The sequence below is a fragment of the Grampus griseus genome (genome assembly GCF_964374135.1).
Source record: "Grampus griseus genome assembly, chromosome: 20".
In the NCBI taxonomy this organism is placed as follows: Eukaryota; Metazoa; Chordata; class Mammalia; order Artiodactyla; family Delphinidae; genus Grampus; species Grampus griseus.
In genome coordinates this window covers 13,634,788-13,654,432 of record NC_139014.1, presented here as the reverse complement: position 1 = coordinate 13,654,432, position 19,645 = coordinate 13,634,788, and the positions used below count along the sequence as shown (strand labels likewise).

General features: G+C 37.6%; 1 protein-coding gene across 11 annotated transcripts in view; it reads right to left on the bottom strand.

The window, feature by feature from the left end:
• Nucleotides 1–19,645, bottom strand: part of BPTF (bromodomain PHD finger transcription factor) — a gene marked incomplete at its 5' end in the record, with an annotated part of 139,257 nt that overhangs the window by 59,754 nt on the left and 59,858 nt on the right. For 10 of the 11 annotated variants that reach the window (XM_082678170.1, XM_082678175.1, XM_082678180.1 and 7 more), the window contains 5 exons: nucleotides 81–210; nucleotides 12,229–12,360; nucleotides 12,860–13,215; nucleotides 14,975–15,162; nucleotides 19,015–19,203. In XM_082678170.1, coding sequence (XP_082534296.1) covers nucleotides 81–210; nucleotides 12,229–12,360; nucleotides 12,860–13,215; nucleotides 14,975–15,162; nucleotides 19,015–19,203 — 995 coding nt within the window. The remainder of the gene's footprint in view (nucleotides 1–80; nucleotides 211–12,228; nucleotides 12,361–12,859; nucleotides 13,216–14,974; nucleotides 15,163–19,014; nucleotides 19,204–19,645) is intronic. The other variant, XM_082678176.1, reaches the window with a different exon arrangement.

Below are 19,645 nucleotides of genomic sequence, written 5' to 3'. Positions count from 1 at the left end.
TAAATTACTAAGTATTCAAAACTGCAGAATCAAAGTCTCAGAAATGGCTAACACAATTTAAAAGATCATACCAAAATTACCTGATGTTTAACTGGAAACGTATATTTTACCCATGTAGCTTGTTGCATTGTTTCTTCCTCTTCTTGTTTTTTCTCTTTTTTTTTGACTTTCTCCTTTTCTTCTCTTTCAATTGATGTCATTCTATGTAACCTAAGAATATATGGATAGAAAGACAGAATTACACTCAACTATAAAATATAAACAAAAAAGATAAAAATATAGTACTGAAAATTAGGAAGACAAAAACAAAGAATGGTTAGCTATAATCCCACAGCCCAGAAAACCCAGACTCATAAAAATAAGTAGATGTACAATTCTCTAATAGGAAAAAAATCAAATAGTACAAAAAGGAAAAAAATAGAACATGCTATCCTTCTCATATGCCTCTCCATAAGAAATATACTCACTTATGACTTATTTATGCATACATCAACACTGTAATATAATATCCTTTTTGTGTAATTATAAATACAATTACACAGTCTTTAATCAATGAAAAACTACACTAGATCTTTCCATACCAGAAGATACATATCTTCTTTCCTTCCCCCAAAAAGACCAACAAATCCCAAAACTCTTATTTTATCAACCAATATTCCTATTTCTACTAGTACTTGGGATTTTTAAGTCTTCAGAGGGTCCACTAACATAGAACTCAGGTTTCCTACAACCACAGAGAAAGGGACCCACAGGGCTTCTGCTTCTGGATGACAGGAAGGGTTGGGCAGGAAGGACCACATGGACTGGGCATTAATCATTAGGCCTAGGGCACAGACCACACTCTTTTTCCAGGTAAGAAAATAGATATCACTGCACCTACCAGTAAGGAGATGGGCAGGTCTGTGGTGAGGTTCTACTTTAAGGTGATCAGATTTTCATGAATGGGAATATTTCCCATAATGAAGAACATTAACCAAAATCTACAAAGAAAGGAGCTCCGGTCTCTAAGAGCCCTAGTGGTAGAAGAATTGCTTTTATCATACCCTACCCAGATGTAGCCAATTTCAAATGCACAGCTATGTGAAAAGAATAAAGAGATCTTTTGTTAACTCGGGGGAGCAGAAGAAAGATGTGAGAGGGGATTTAATTCTTTTCACCTCTGTCCCTCCACCAAAAACTTCCTATTTATCTATCTCCACTTTGAATAAAGTTTTGTGTCCTTGTGATTACAGCACCCTAGAATCTAGTGTCCCCCAGGCCAAAAGCTCATGCCTGTTAACTGCACACAACTAGTATAGCAAAGATTCATCTCTCACTACTGATGGGAGAGGAGAGGGAGTGGATTCTCACTGGGGACTAATTTAGTCTCAGATACCATAGTTTGCAACCAGGGAGTGGGCAAAACTCTGGAGGCACAACATAGTGGATAACCTGCCAGCCTCAGCTCTCCAGAGTGAAGAAGTAGTGACTGAGCTACGACCAAGTAGTATTTCTCAACAGGGTTTTTGTGGGTTCAGCTTTAAACACCTATAAAAGGCCAGGTCTGGCACAGCAACTGAGCCATCTTCGCAAATGGTGGCCAGGAATGGAGCACTGTCTGGGGAGAACACCAGTACAGTGACACTCTGGGAACGCACAGTTAAGCTGGGCACTCAGCTTGTGCTCTTGGTGTTCACATGGGGAACAGGTCCATCTTCATCATCAAAGACAGGCTTCATCTTGCTGACGCCAGGCCAGTGAGGTAGTATTGTAGCTAAACTGTGATGTCCGCTCCCCCAGAATAGATTCTACAGTTCTCACTATCTCCAACACAATCCTTATGGGAAAAGGCAGCAGGAAAGGTGAGCTCTGCAGGAGTTCAATTCCATTTAGTTGGGCAGAAATCTTGGCTACTGCTGGCAGCCTGACGCTGGTACTACGAGCCTCCAGACACCACTCTGTACTGGCGGGTGCACTGGGGGCAGGGGCTCCCTCCACACATCCTCGGTTCAGAGAGCTGGGCCAGGAGTGTGGACTGAGCCTCAACTCCGTTCCCCACCTCCACAGGGTTTTGTTGTGTTTCTCTTCCTATTACAAACAAAACTACAGGAAACCATGTTTTACGTGTTTCTTAGCAAACTTGAGGAATATCCCTTTATGTTTCCCACTGGTAGAATGGCTGAGTCCAAAGAGTATTATATTTAAAGTGCTGACAGATGGTGCCCAATTGCTCTTCAGATTTGTACGCTCCACACTGCCATCAATTATAAAGCAACCCTGCCTTCCCGCACCTTCACTCAAGTTGGTACCAAACTTCTCAATTACTAGCCCAATTGAGAGAGAAGAAATACTATCCCACTGTTTTTATTTACATTTCTTTAATTATGAGAGAAGTAACCACTTTTTTATGTCTACTGGCCTTTTATATTTATTTTTCTGCCAAATGCTTGTTCAAATCCTGTGTCTTATCTGTAATGGGCTTTTCATTTATAAAAGGTCTTTTTCATTTATAAAAGGAAAGTTTCCATTTGTGGTGCACATATTTTTCCTCAGTGTGTCATCTGTCTTTTGGATTTGATTATAATATTTTTCCACTCAGAACTTTAAATACATATATCCACTTTTTCATCTATGGCATCTGGGTTTTATAGCTGTTTGAAAAGAAAGTACCACAACAGAAACATAAATTAATCCACGCACTCTTAAGTTTTTTGTTATAGTTTTTAACAATATATTGGGTATTTTTCAATCCTCATTTGTCTGAATGTTTTTGCTGAGGCAGGAATCTGGGTGATATTTTCCCCAAACACGCCCTCTTCTCCTTCTCTGACAGGCAAAGCTATCACAGTGGATTCCCACATGTGTTTAGGTCTATTTCTGGATTCTCTGTTTGATTCCACTGCTCTACTTCTTCTGTAGTACAAATTATTCTGATTATCATAGCTTCAAGATACATTCTAAATATCTATTCTCTTTTTTTGAAATACCTACTTCCCTTTTCTTACACATTTTCTAGAGGAAATATTTGTATCATTTTGGTCATGCCTCCCTCTCCCTCCAGGAAGAAAACTCCTATTCACAATGCAAATGAATATTAAATTTGATAGATTAAGTCAATATAATTAATATACTGCATGGCATCTTTAGAAAAATGTAACATACATATGTAAGCATATGATGTATCTTTTCATTTACTCAAAGTATCCTTTGTATCTTTTTTTTTTTTTTTTTTTTGGCCACTGCACAGCAAGTGGATCCTAGTTCCTCAACCAGGGATTGAACCTGCAGTGGAAGTGCAAAGTCCTAACTACTGGACTGCCAAGGAAGTCCCAAAGTATCCTTTATATCCTTAGTAAAGTTTTAACGATTTCTTTACATGCTCCTAAATATTTATTAAATATATTCCTGGTTTGAGGTGTTTTGTCGTTGCTGGATGTTTTCTTCATTGTAATTTTTAGAAATATGTAAACTGTAACCAAGTTAAGAAACAGAACCTTATCAATAACCACTACATCCAAAACTAGTGTGTCCCACCCCCAGGCAGCCACTATCCTGACTTTTGTGTTATCATTTCCTTTGCTTTTCTTTATAGTTTTACCACCGCCTATGTGTGTATCCCAAACAATATAAAGTTTGGCTTTTGAAAACTCAGCAAGAAGAAAACTAGCTGCATGAGCAAGAACAATATTGTCACTATTAAAAGAAGGTTCCCAGGAAAAAATGAATTTGTCTCCAGGTCACCTTTCACAAGTTAAGAGCCTCTTGTGGTGCAATCAGAGGGCACAGTCATAAGCAACGCCTAGAAGACAGTGCGCTCACCACACTCAGGGTACCTGGCAGGACCATGTGTAAACAGGTGCACTGCAGAGACAGAATCATGCATTGCTCTGCTCTTCCTGCTTTTGTGCCTTTTGAGGATTCTATGGCGTGACGGGTGAAAATTCTCAGTTCTCCCCCACTGACTTGGGATTTGGCTTTCCTGGGTAGGGTACCACTCATCCTCTGGCAATACTGCTTGCAGTTTTACTGGTGCTGTCTTCTCCGTTGTTCCCCTTGTCCCTTGTGGGTTTATGCTTTGAAAAAATCTCTTTGCCATAGTTTTGGTGGAGTTCAGTGGGGAGCAAAATTAGATGTGCTCATTCAATTTGTTATTTTAACTCAGAACTCCCGCTTTTCTTCATGGTTACTATCTGCATATATAAAACCGACTGTTCAGTATGGGGGTCACCTTAATTAATTTTCATATTGTTTTATAGTTTTTCAGTCAATTAAGTATATAATGAGATCAACTATATATAATTGTCCCTACATTTACCTATTTATGTTTTATTTCTCTCAGTAAATTGCATTAATACTTTAAAGAAAAGTTAAAAGATAACAGCAACAGTGGGGATCTCTGTTTTGTTCCACCTAAATGTTAATGGGAATACTTCAAGGGTTTCATCAAAAAACATGACGGTTTGGTCTGAAATACATTTTTACGAAAAAGGGGAGGGGGCATTCATCTATTTCTACTTACCCAAGTTTTTTTATAAACCAAGAATTAATAATGAACTTATATCTTCTTAATAAACAAATACCTTCTTGACATCTAATGAGAAAATCAAAGTTTTCTTTCTTTGACTTCTTAAAATAGCAAGGTATTAATAATCTCCTAAGAACAGACAAATCTTCCATACCTAGAGGAAGTCAAATTAGTCATGATTTATTATTCTTTTAATTTACTCTTGACTATATTTGCTAATGCTCTAAGATTTCTTGCATACACTTCTATTTGCTATTAATTATTAATCAATGGTAAATATTAATAAATGAGACAGGGCCATGATTTTCTATTTATCTATTTAACAAGTTTTAGAACAGTTTTGTACTAACAGAAATAATACTGAACCGGATTTCCTTCTTTTCTATTTTATGGAACAGTTTAAACAGAATTACCCGTTTCCTAAAATTTGAAGAACTTCCTTATGAAATCATCTGGCCCTGCCCATCTCCTTACTGATAGGTGCAGTGATATCCTTCAAACTGAACCAGAAATCCTTTTCTTGCCCAAGAGTGTGGCCTCTGCCCTACTATCCAATGATTCAGATCAGTGGGACTCTTCCTCCCCAACCCTTCCCCCACCCAAAAGGAGGAGTCCAGTGGGGCACTTTCTCTATGGATGTAGGAAGCCTGAATGCTATGTTAGTGGACTCTGTGAAGGTCTGAAATCCAAAGTATCAGTGAGAGAGATTCAGAAATATTGTTTGTTACGACCCCCTTTTCATTCTTGATATTGGTTATTTGTTCTTTATCCGCCCCCCCGCCGCCCCGTTCCTGATAATCTCATCAGAGGTTTGTAAATATAATAGTATCTAAGGTACACATCTGCTTCCTATTTCATCAAATATTGACATATTTCCCATCTTTGGTTTGACTCATTGAGACGCATGCCTAGCTAGTTAATTTGCAGTTTTTCTTGTTTAGTGTAAGCATTGAAGGCTACCCATTTCCCCTAGGTACTCTTTAGCTGTTTCCCACAAATTTCAGTTTATGTTGTATTCTCATGAACATTCAATTCATAATGTTTTCTAGTTTCCATTATGATTTTTTTACCATTTGTTATTTATTTAGAAGCATATTTCTTAAGTGTCAAGCATATAGGCCTTACACTTCTTTAAACTTTTACCACAAATGTCTACATCCCTAAACAATACAGCATTATATTAGCACACATTCTTTTAACCTTTACATAAATAGAATCACACTACATATATTTTCATACGAAGAACTGTTTCACTCTGCTGTACTTTTTTTTTTTTTTTTTGCCGTACACGGGCCTCTCACTGCTGTGGCCTCTCCCGTTGCAGAGCACAGGCTCTGGGCGCACAGGCTCAGTGGCCATGGCTCACAGGCCTAGCCACTCCGCGGCATGTGGGATCTTCCCGGACCGGGGCACGAACCCCTGTCCCATGCATCGGCAGGCGGACTCTCAACCACTGTGCCACCAGGGAAGCCCCTATTTTTAGTTTTTTAAGGAACCTCCATACTGTTCTCCACAGTGGCTGTATCAATTTACATTCCCACCAACAGTGCAAAAGGGTTCCCTTTTCTCCACACGCTCTCCAGCATTTATTGGTTGTAGATTTTTCTTTTTACATCTTTATTGGAGTATAATTGCTTTCCAATGGTGTGTTAGTTTCTGCTTTATAACAAAGTGAATCAGTTATACATATACATATATTCCCATATCTCTTCCCTCTTGCGTCTCCCTCTCTCCCAACCTCCCTATCCCACCCCTCCAGGCGGGCACAAAAGCACTGAGCTGATCTCCCTGTGCTATGCGGCTGCTTCCCACTAGCTATCTATTTTACGTTTGGTAGTGTATATATGTCCATGCCTCTCTCTCACTTTGTCACAGCTTACCCTTCCACCTCCCCATATCCTCAAGTCCATTCTCTAGTAGGTCTGTGTCTTTATTCCTGTCTTACCCCTAGGTTCTTCATGACATTTTTTTTTCTTAAATTCCATATATATGTGTTAGCATACGGTATTTGTCTCTCTCTTTCTGACTTACTTCAGTCTGTATGACAGACTCTAGGTCTATCCACCTCATTACAAATAGCTCAATTTCGTTTCTTTTTATGGCTGAGTAATATTCCATTGTAGATATGTGCCACATCTTCTTCATCCATTCATCCGATGATGGACACTTAGGTTGCTTCCATCTCCGGGCTATTGTAAATAGAGCTGCAATGAACATTTTGGTACATGACTCTTTTTGAATTATGGTTTTCTCAGGGTATATGCCCAGTAGTGGGATTGCTGGGTCATATGGTAGTTCTATTTTTACTTTTTTAAGGAACCTCCATACTGTTCTCCATAGTGGCTGTACCAATTCACATTCCCACCAGCAGTGCAAGAGTGTTCCCTTTTCTCCACACCCTCTCCAGCATTTAATTGTTTCTAGATTTTTTGATGATGGCCATTCTGACCGGTATGAGGTGATACCTCATTGTAGTTTTGATTTGCATTTCTCTAATGATTAATGATGTTGAGCATCCTTTCATGTGTTTGTTGGCCATCTGTATATCTTCTTTGGAGAAATGTCTATTTAGGTCTTCTGCCCATTTTTGGATTGGGTTGTTTAATTTTTTGATATTGAGCTGCATGAGCTGCTTGTATATTTTGGAGATTAATCCTTTGTCAGTTGCTTCGTTTGCAACTATTTTCTCCCATTCTGAGGGTTGTCTTTTCATCTTGTTTATGGTTTCCTTTGCTGTGCCAAAGCTTTTTAGTTTCATTAGGTCCCATTTGCTTACTTTTGTTTTTACTTCCATTTCTCTAGGAGGTGGGTCAAAAAGGATCTTGCTGTGATTTATGTCATAGAGTGTTTTGCCCATGTTTTCCTCTAAGAGTTTTATAGTGTCTGGCCTTACATTTAGGTCTTTAATCCATTTTGAGTTTATTTTTGTGTATGGTGTTAGGGAGTGTTCTAATTTCATTCTTTTACATGTAGCTGTCCAGCTTTCCCAGCACCACTTATTGAAAAGGTTTTCTTTTCTCCACTGTACATTCTTGTCTCCTTTAGCAAAGATAAGGTGACCATAGGTGCATGGGTTTATCTCTGGGCTTTCTATCCTGTTCCATTGATCTATATTTCTGTTTCTGTGCTAGTACCATACTGTCTTGATTACTGTAGCTTTGTAGTATAGTCTGAAGACAGGGAGCCTGACTCCTCCAGCTCCGTTTTTCTTTCTCAAGACTGCTTTGACTATTCGGGGTCTTTTGTGTTTCCATACAAGTTGTGAAATTTTTTGTTCTAGTTCTGTGAAAAATGCCATTGGCAGTTTGATAGAGATTGCACTGAATCTGTAGATTGTTTTGGGTAGTAGAGTCATTTTCACACTGTTGATTCTTCCAATCCAAGAACATGGTATATCTCTCCATCTGTTTGTATCATCTTTAATTTCTTTCATCAGTGTCTTATAGTTTTCTGCATACAGGTCTTTTGTCTCCTTAGGTAGGTTTATTCCTAGGTGTTTTATTCTTCTTGTTGCAATGGTAAATGGGAGTGTTTCCTTAATTTCTCTTTCAGATTTTTCATCATTAGTGTATAGGAACGCAAGAGATTTCTGTGCATTAATTTTGTATCCTGCTACTTTACCCAATTCATTGATTGGCTCTAGTAGTTTTCTGGTGGTATCTTCAGGATTCTCTATGTATAGTATCATGTCATCTGCAAACAGTGACAGTTTTACTTCTTCTTTTCCAATTTGGATTACTTTTAATTCTTTTTCTTCTCTGATTGCTGTGGCTAAAGCTTCCAAAACTATGTTGAATAATAGTGGTGAGAGTGGGCAACCTTATCTTGTTCCTTAGCAGAAATGGTTTCAGTTTTTCATCATTGAAAACGATGTTGGCCCAACCCCTAGTTTTAATGTGCTTTTTCCCCAACTTACTAGGGAGGTTAAGCATCTTTTCACGTTTCTTGGCTATTTGTGTCTCCTCTTCCCTAAATTATGTTTGTACCTCTGGCCTTTTTTTCTACTAAATAGTTTGATTTTTTTTCTTACTGAACTGTAGAAGTTCTTGAATATACTGTGTATACTAACCTTTTTTTGATTATAGTATAATAAAACAATAAAAACACCTTCAACCAGTCTAGGATTCAGTCTTTTAGGATGACACATTACTATAAAACTCAAACCACAGAAAACCACTGTTTACTGCTATGTACATATGTGATAAAACTACACAGTAAAAGGAAGGGTGTAACAAAACACAAATGTAAAAATGATGGTTATCTCTCAGGAAAGGCAAGGTAATATGAATGCAAAGTAAATGCAATAATAATGTTCTTATTTTTAAATTGGGTGGTGAATTCACAGGTGTTCATTTTATTATTACCCATTATAGCTTATGTATTTCACACAATCTTATGTACATATCACATAATAAATGTGAAGAAGGAAAGTCACTTTTAGTACATGCACACACACAGGCATACACATGCACACTCATTCAAATCTGACAGACAGCACTCTTACAAATGAAATAAATAAAGCCTGCCTTAGCTATGTTAGGGGAGATACTAAATGAATCAAGAAGGAAATAAAACAATCAGAAGAGAAAAGGAAGGAAGTATGGCAGGAAGAAAAGCAGGAAGAAGGAACGAGTGAAAGCAAAGAGAGGCAAAGAAGGGAGGAAAAAGGGAAGGAAATGGAGAAGGAGAGAGGGAGGGAGGAAGAAGAGAACTTTTTTTGCTCCAGAGTCACAAAGATAATCTCTTATATTCTCTTCTTAGAGTTTTAACGTCTGCTTTTCTCATTTAGAATTTACTCTACCTGGAACTGACTACTGTGTATAATATAAAGAATGAAGTTCAATTTACCACTGTACGGACAACTAATTTCCTCCTCATCTTCTATTAGACAGTTCATCCTTTCCAATGCTACTTCCAACACATACTGTATTTCCATATATGGGTTGGTCTCTTTCTGGACTGTTTATTCTGTACCACTGGTCTATTTGTTTATACCACAGTATTATAGCTACCAAGTAAGTTTTGTTACATGGGAGGGCAAGTCCTTCCACCTCGTCCCTCAAATTTACCTTTTCTATTGTTGCCCCTTTCCATAAAAACTTTTTAACCATCTTGTGAAATTCTACAGAAAGCCCAACTATAATTATTAATGTGTTTGAACTTAATCTGTATATTAAGGTGAGAAAAATTGACATTGTCAAGACACTGAGTCTTCCTATATGTGAACAGGAGATATATTTTCATTTATTTAGGTGTTCTTTAATGTTTTTCAACCAAGACTTCATAAACTTTTTCAAAAAAGATCCTGCCTCCAAAACTTTACTATTGAATATCATAATAAACAAACATTTTATAATAAAATATTTGGTTGAATTTCTAGATACTGCCTTAGGATCAAGTCTTAGAAGTCTGTCACCTAAACATCTGTGACCATACTACTGCCAAAGTGTAAGTCCTATTATTAATTTCTAATTTTCATGAATCATGGTCTCTAATTTTTTAAAAATTCAGAGTATGCTATTTTATATCACCTCATCAAAATTTAAAAAAAAGTTCTTTCATATATATTACCAGATGTGTCATACTAATACAATTCATGATACAATTTTATAACTCTAGTTACAGGTTTAAAAGACTAGTCATGGGAACTCCCTGGCTGTCCAAAGTTTAGGACTCCACGATCTCACTGCCGAGGGCCCGGGTTCAATCTCTGGTCAGGGAAAGAAGATCCCACATGCCATGCAGTGTACCAAAAAAAATTTTAAAAATAAAATAAAACAGGATAAAAGACTAGTCATAATGACATACCAGGAGGGGAAAAAACCCTAACTAAAAAAAAAATGAATTGCATTTTCATTAGAACGTTTAATATTTAGAAACGAATTTATAAAAGCTTTGACTTAGTCTTTTTTTTTTTTCCTTCGGTACGCAGGCCTTTCACTGTTGTGGTCTCTCCCATTGCGGAGCACAGGCTCTGGACGTGCAGGCTCAGCAGCCATGGCTCACGGGCCCAGCTGCTCCACGGCACGTGGGATATTCCCGGACCGGGGCACGAACCCATGTCCCCTGCATCGGCAGGCGGACTCTCAACAACTGAGCCACCAGGGAAGCCCTGACTTAGTCATTTTAAGTTACATTTGAGTACTGAAGTTTTCTTTAGCAACATTTAGCTTAGCTTTAGTTCTCAAAATATTGGTCTCTGCCACCAGAGACCACCAACACAAGTTTCAGGATGAGCACTGAATAGGAGACTGTTGGGACAGAAGAGTTTGGGGAAAGCCTGGAAGTAAATGCAAGAAGGAAAAACAGAAATATAGGCCTCACAATTGCCTCTGACTTTCCCCTTGCTCTCCCTGCCCTGAGAAAAGGCGGCAGTGAGAAAAATACAGGCACACCACCCATTTAGCTCTCCTCTCCTGGGCTGCACCGTTCGTAGCACCTTAACTTAACCCTTTTTTTTTTTTTTTTTAATCCTAGGAAGAATTAAGTCCATTCCATTTGTGGAAGCTTCTACCAGTAGCAGCAATTACAATCAAAATAGGAGGGAGAGAGGAAAGAGTATCCATAAGATTTATGGGGGGGAAACACTACAGAAAACTGACAGCAACCCTTAGCAGATGAAAAATATTTAGTAGGCATATTTATTTTTCTTAAAATTTTTCATTATACGATAAAACACAGGGGGCTTCCCTGGTGGTGCAGTGGTTAAGAATCCATCTGCCAATGCAGGGGACATGGGTTTCAGTCCTGGTCCACGAAGACCCCACATGCCACAGAGCAACTAAGCCCATGTGCCACAACTACTGAGCCTGAGCTCTAGAGCCCGCGAGCCACAACTACTGAGCCTGCATGCCACAGCTACTGGAGCCCGAACACCTAGAGCCCGGGCTCTGCAACAAGAGAAGCCACCACAATGAAAAGCCCACGCACCGCAACAAAGAGTAGCCCCCACTCGCTGCAACTAAAGAAAGCCCGCGCGCAGCAACAAAGACCCAACGCAGCCAATAAATAAATAAATAAATAAATAAATAAATAAATTTATTTTTTAAAAAAAGATAAAACACAGGTGTAGAAAGCAACACAAAATATATTTAAATTTTAAAAAAATACAGCATTGTACCTTTGGAGTGGGCCCTGTAGAGGGGCAGGGAAGGTAGAAGGAGCCTTTCTTTTTACATTGAATAATAATTTACATTTTTTACCATAAGCTTATATTAGGTTTATAATAAGAACTTTTTAAAAATTAAAGTTAAAAAATAAATCCATTAGGGCTAAAAAGTAGATTCAAGTCACAAAATTTATCTTTTTTGTTAACCGTCTGCTAAAGTCACACAACTCTGGGTCTACTTAGGAGCTACATGATCTTTGGCCAGATACTCGACTCTAAATAAATCAAGATGTCTAGCACACTCCAGAATAAATATTCAAAAAATATAAGCATTCCTTCTATTCAATAAAAACACTTTTCACTTTAGAACATATTTTTCATTTTCATATACCTGATCTCTTCTCATCTTCATTATAATCCTATATCCTAAATAAGAACTAATGTTTATTCAGGTTTACATCTTACATGTTTTCCTCCATCTTATAGGAGGAAAATGAGGTCAAGAAGAGTTGAGTCTTTATTATGGCCTTTTCAACACATTAACTTTCATTATTAATAGACTAATATTCCAAAAGGGAGACTAACACACCATTCACAAGGCTCAGAATTCACTTACCTGGTATGTCCTAAAGATTCCCGCCAGATTGGGAGCATCACAACTGGTTTAACCGCACACTCCAAAATAGCTAAAGCCAACGCAAATTCTCTGGGTTTGCTACACATCTGAACGGCCTTGATCCAATTTGCCCTAAATTTCAGAAGGGAAAAAAAAAAGGAAAAAACAAAATTTCATCTTGTTGATCTTAAATTAAAAGCACAAGAGCTGTAATTTATGAAGACTTCATCTTATAGGGCATATGCTTCTAGGCTAAGCAGGTATAAAATACACTGCTACTGGAAGTTTCTACCTCACAGAATCATAGGTTTTAAACACTGGAGGAATCTCAGAGGTCAATTAATTCGTCCTCCAAATCTTTAAACCTTCTATGATGTTCTGGAACTCTGTCTGGACTCCACTTGGTTCCGGGAATAAAGACTCTGCTTTCCAGAAATCTTTCCAATGTTAGTGTTGGATCGGTAACTTTAGAAGTAAAGTTACTCATATTCCTAACATCCTCAGTGTTCTGCTGACTAACATGACTTCATTCAATTCATTAATAATGACAGTTTAAAGTATGCAACTGCAATAATCATTTTGTAAATATTTACTATATTTACAGCAATAAATAAACCTTAGTTTCCTTTACCTGTGTGAAGCCCAGTTGGGATGAAGAAAGGAGGAAGGGATATTGTTTTCCAACTGGGTGATAGTCAGTCTCAGAGTAGATATGGTAAGAACTTTGGATCCATGGACAGAACCATTCCATTTGAACTCTCCAGCTGGAGTCAGACAGAATTTATGTGCAAGATGCCTTCTCTTATCATGGTCTTCTCTGTGCTGGTGCTTATTCAAAGCAAATGAATTGGTGGAGTACTGATTGTGGTAGACGCGATACTTTCCCTCTTGACCCAACTTAAAATAATTGTTGATATTTCCCTTCATGACCACTTCCTTTTTGGTGCTCAACCGTGAAATTTCTCCTTGAGAATTAACTACCAGTACCTGACCAAGAAAATAAGAAGATTCCATTATTTATGTCAAATATGTAAATTTGATCAATTGTCTTTCAATAATTTGTAATTTATCATTCAAAATAAGTTAAGATACATCTTATGACTGAACTTTTGAAGTTTAAAGATTTTTTTGATGTGGACCATTTTTTAAAGTCTTTTATTGAATTTGTTACAATACTGCTTCTGTTTTTCTCTGCTTTGGTTTTTTGGCCGAGAGGCATGTGGGATCTTAGCTCTCCGATCAGGGATCGAACCCGCACCCCCTGCATTGGAAGGCGAAGTCTTAACCACTGGACGGCCAGGGAAGTCCCTAAACTTCTGAAGTTTAAAAGTTGAGTTAAAAGCTAAAGCTAATTGTTTATAATTAAACAACCAAGATATGCCTGCAAAAAGAAAGAAAGCTAAGCTCTATTAAAGTGCCTATTATATGTTGGACATTATTAAGTACTTTCATGTATCTCAAATATACACATGAAACTAAATGTTATAGTTTCTAAATATATAAATCATTCACCAATCATTTTCTCAAGCTTACAATATACAGGGGTTAGAGACAAAAGAGGGCATGAGGGCATTATGTGTACTATTCCCGCAAACATATATTCCTAAAAATACCTTTTCTTCTGCTCCTTTTATCATTCCAGCTTTAGATAAGAGCCCATGGATACGTTAAAATAGTGTTTCAAATAGTTGATTCCAATCCTTTAGTGGACTGTGAAATCAATAGTGGGGCTTATTCAGCTTTAAAAAAAATGAAATATAATACAATAGACTAGAAAAGAAAATACCAGAATGCTTCCCACATGGTAAAATACTACTTCAGGAAACTTTTTTTTTTTTTTTTTTTTGCAGTACACAGGCCTCTCACTGTTGTGGCCTCTCCCGTTGCAGAGCATAGGCTCCGGACGTGCAGGCTCAGCGGCCATGGCTCACGGGCCCAGCCGCTCCGCGGCATGTGGGATCTTCCCGGACGGGGGCAGGAACCCGCGTCCCCTGCATCGGCAGGCAGACTCTCAACCACTGTGCCACCAGGGAAGCCCTACTTCAGGAAACTTTTGAACGTACTGGGTTGCTATGAAAAATGTCTTAGTGAGGGTCAGAGTAAAAAGAAGCCTGAAAGCCACTGCCTTAAAGCCATTTCTTTGATGTTAAAAACACTGCATTAAAAAACAAAACAAAACAAAACACTGCATAATCTTGCATATCTACCCTGCAAATAATTCTCAAATCTGAGAGACACAGCTGTGGCCCTTATTCTATCATCATGGCTTGCTGGGAGACAGAAATACTGAGTCCTAGCTTCAATCTTTTTGTTCACAGTCAGAGTTGAGATGCTGTGCTGTTCTATACACTGTGCTCTGCTATCAAGGGGTAAGTCTTATCTTTTAGCTGCAGGTTCATCTAAAATGACTACAGCCAGAATTGAGTATTAAATCTTTAATAAAGCCCACAAACAGCCTACCTGTTCCCACATGTGAAGAAGCAGCCTCTATCTCTTTAGAATTATATACAATAAAACTAACCATACAGTAAGAAAGAATACTACCCATTTACAGCATTTCTATGCATGGATTGAAATTTGGGTGTACAGCTATACTTATCATAATACAAACCTAACACTTTTAATCTCGTTACACTCTTGGAAGTGAGGAAAATAAAGTTCAAAAGTACCTCTACAAACTTCCTGCCCCTATTTTAAAAATTATTTTACATTCCAGAGATTTTTGTTTTAAACAGGAAAAACACACCTCTTTCCCCTCCTTAAATAATTTATTTGCTTCGTGGGCTGCGGCTGCCACCTGTTGGCTCTTCAGCTGACTCAGTTTGCTGTCTGGATTCCGTAACCTGGTGATAATCCGAGTTGAACCAGACGCTCCTCTTCCACCTCCAGGAGACTCACTTATTTCCCCATTAGACTTCTCTGATTTGAAATCACCTGTTATCAAATAAAAAGCCAAAAGTAATTGCTAACAGTAAATAAATTACATATAGTAATAACACCTTACTTATCCAAAACTTCTATCTGGTAGACAACTAAGATCCAGAAAATAAAAAGTCCTTGAACAGCCAAAGCAAATGCATTAATTCTTAAAGTTTTACTCCAAAGAAAGTATGTCAGAACTTTACTGTGAGTCATTTATTATTTTACAGGAAATTCAAACATGCCAGGTTATCTGTTTTAAAGCAGCTACTAGAAAAGAGGAAGGGCTGCTACAGATTTAACAAACATAACTCAAAATGCACACTAATAAAACATTGCCTTATATATTCGACATGGATTTCTGTATTAAAAGTAAAGGATATAATTAATTTTAGAAAGATTTCCACTGAAGTTCTGTTTAAATACCTAATAATTTAAAGCTTATAAACATAAATGTCAAGTGAATTCTTTCCTAAAGAATCTAGACAATTATCTGTGTATGCAGATAACTGTACATGTGAAAATCAACTACATTAGCTTTTTTAGATACAATAAAGGCCTCTCACATTTTCATAATATCTTAATTTTTTTAAGTGACAGATGTAACTGCCAAGGAGCAATTTCTGCTTTTCCAAAAATCTCACTTCAGCTGAAAATTTCTATACGTTCTAAAATGACTGCATCACTATCCAATTTCCACTGGCCAGACAGTTGAACAAGATCTCATGTTTCTTTCTTAATTTAAAGCTTTTAAAAACTAAGACAGTGTGGCACTGGCGAATGAAAAACCAAGCAGAAAATATGGCACTGACTAAATCAGGATGGGGTAGGGGTACTGGGTATCTTGCCATCTCAGGCTGGAAAGCTAGTAACCTTCAATGTGTGGTAGCAAAGCAGTTGGTTAGTTAGACTATCCACAATTTTCTCTCGGCTCTCAGACCATGATTCTATCCATGCTAGAGTTCTGTGCCAACATGATGAACTATAGCAGCAACTTTTTTTTTTTTTGGCCACATCACACGGCTTGAGGGATTTTAACTTCCCAACCAGCAACTGAACCCGGGCCCTCAGCAGTGAGAGTGTGGAGTCCCAACCACTGAACTGCCGGAGAATTCCCTACAGTGGCTACTTCTTGGGACTGTCTTTGAAGTTCTACAATAAAGACTTTTTAGACATCATTTAGTCAAGGCCAGACTTCCTAAAAGCAGAAAGGGAATGGCACAGCACTTTTTAAATTAAGCGCCTCAATTTAGAGCCAACAATCCAACAGGTGAGAGTCAATCCTTTGCCACTTGCTAAGTTTAGTGCAAATAAGGGAAAGGAGGCAGAAAATTCATCCCTGGGGGTATGACTTGAAGGAGCAGAGAGAGGGAACAAGGCTAAGAGTGGAGATCATTGTCTAGCACACCCTGCCCAAAGGCCACATTCCTGTTTAAAGGAGTGGATCACTGTGATGCAGCCTGGAGGCTGAGTACAGAGCTGCCTGGCCCTAGCCCCCCTAACTCACTGTTTAATGAGTCAAGAGGTAGGAGCCTAGACAGACTTCGCTCACCTGGGGGCTGGGGCAGACAAACTGGGCAAGTAGAGGGGGTTTACCCTCAGAGACTCTGAGCCAAGTTTCTGGGCATTAGATACTAGCTGGGTATTCAGGCAATCTGTAAGGGGGTGTTACTGCCAGAAAAAACCCCAAACCTGTCACACTGGGATGTATAATTATTCAAACCTACAGCAATTTCCAGCAGGCCATCCCTGACAGAAGTCAGCTGGATCTAGCCTGTTAAAGAAGAATGGCCTCCAGAAGGGGGACCTTCCCGTATGCTTCTCACTTCTCATCCATATCCATTCTCCCAGAAAACCTCCCAGAAAAGGGCAGCCAGGTTTATCAGAGAACACCATCCACCATCAGGTTAATGAGTGTTACAGGTAGCTAAGTTCATAATTTGGCTCATGGATTGTAAGATCAAGATAAGCCACAACCACACATAATCAAAATAATACACACAATACACAGAAATCCTAGATACAGTTAAAATTACCAGATGTTCATTTTGGGAGAGAAGTTTTTGAAAAAATTTTCAGTTGTGGGTGAGATCTTTCCATTATGTTAGGCAGAGGCTTTTTTTAATTTGAATACACACGTTTGTACTGAGCTAGGGTGGAACTGTGGATATTTGCTGTTTCCTATCTTCACAGCATCTCTCCTTCTTTGGAAAACCATTCCTACCCCACTCCAATTATATACTTTTGCTGGAGCCATCAATCATAATACCTTGCCTGCCCTGGCCACAGGAGTAGGAACAATATGTCCAAGATAGGCCACTCAAATTCCTTCCTCAAGGACTTTTGATTTGGAGCAGGAGTAGGGGCCTTGCCTTTGGGTCACAGACCTTGGAAAGATATGAATACAAACCGCTGATGCCATCTTCCCTGCCACTTGGGGAAAGCCTGTCTGTATTAGGAGAGAATGAGGTTAACACACAAACATATGCAGATCCAAAAGGTGAGACAGAAAGAGGAAAATGGAAAGAGTTTTGATACCTGGAGGTCCAGTTATGCCTGGTGATGGCTTGGACTTCCCAATTATATGAGCTAATTAAATTCCCTTTTCGCTTAAGCTAGTTTAAGCTGGTTTGGTCACTTGCAATTGAAAAAGTTCTAATTAAGACAGATCTCCATCTCGTATCATACACAAAATTATACACCAGAAGGATTAAAAACAAAGTTATAGAAGTATTATGTGAAATTACTGTAAAATATATGTATGTTCTTGGGATAGGGATGGTCTTCCTTAGTAAGACACAAAATCCAGAGAAATCCTAAAGAAAAAGACTGATAAATTTAACTGCATAAAAATGTAAAAATTTCTTTATAAAACAACAGAAAGGGTTAAAAACAAGCAATGACTATATAAATATATAGGTAAAATCAAAAATTAATACCCACAATACATAAAGCATTCCTAAAACTCATTTGGGAAAAATATCAAAATTCAGTAGGAACAGATCAGCAAAAAATATGAATAAGCAATTCACAGAAAGTTCAGCAAACACATGAAAAGAAAGTCAACCACATTAGTAAGCAGGGATATGCAAATTTTAAAATGAAATACTTTTCACCATTGGCAAAAATGTAACAGATAGATGATGTCAAATTTAGTGAGAATATGAAGAAATACACATACATGTAAATGATTAGTATAAATTCCTTTTAACGTACAATTAAGCAGTAGCCATCACTATTTTTTAAATGTACCTACCATATGATCCAGCAATTCCATTTACTGTATCTATACTGCCAGAAATACAAGTACACGGAGATACATGGTGAGGATGTTAAAAAGCACCACTAGTTGTAATAATGAAAAAACTGTTAGCCTAAATGTCCATTAATAGAGAAATAGTAAATGAATTATGGTTCATCTGTACTGTGGAGTACCATGCAGCAGTTAAAAAAGAATAAATTCAATTCATTACATGAAAAGAACCCCTACATGTATTACTGAGTGAAAAAAGCAAGATGCATAACAACACATGCAGAATGATCCCGTTTATATTAAAAAAAAAAAAAAAACTTTTTGTAAACATACATACATTAATGTAACTGCACGGAGAAAGATATAAAATGTTACACACCAAATAATGGTGGTTACCTTTGGGGAGGGGGTGTGAAAAAGATGTATTTTTTCCCAAGTGCTTTTTTATTTTTTTAAAACAAAAACACTGAGTGCAAGTGTCACTTGTGTTTTTAAAAAAAAAAAAAAAAGGAAAACAAAATCCAAATCTTCCCACCCCCATCAAACTTTTATTTAAAAAAATAAAAATTAAAAAAATAAAAAAGCTCCTTTCAATGTATGAAGTGTATTCTTACCTATCTCTTCTTGAATAGAGACAGGTGTATGAGATTCTCTTTCTCCATTTTCAGGATCATCAGCTGCCTTAGCAGATTCACTCTGGGAAGAATTTAGTTCACTGCTGCTGTTACTGTTTTCCAGATTAGGCTGGGTGGAGGTAGTGGTAGCACTAGTGTTACTGCTGTCACATGTCTTGTTAGGTTCTTCTAGAAAAATAGAATATCTGATTTTTAAATTGGAAATCACATCAAAAACAACTAATTGTCAGAAAAGACATTTAATTGTTTTAGGGTTGCATTACAAAGCTAGATTTTAAAAAGCTGCTCATGTATGAATAATGCAATGTATGAAAAAAATTGCAAACAACATCCTATGAATTGTTTTTTAAGTCTCCCAGTATTAACTCAGGCTCTTATCACCTTAGTGTGTAGTACAAAGCAGACAATCTTTCAGAATAATAAAGTGATATAACAATCTCACAAAATTTATGATGTGCCAGATACTGCAGAAGTGATTTTGTGAAGAAAATCCCTCAAAATCTGAAGTTTATATTCTTACTTTTCATAAAGTATTCAAACAGTATTCAAAACAGAATTAAACAGGATTATTTATCTCTAAGGTTTTCTGCCTGAATTCTATACCTCCAAA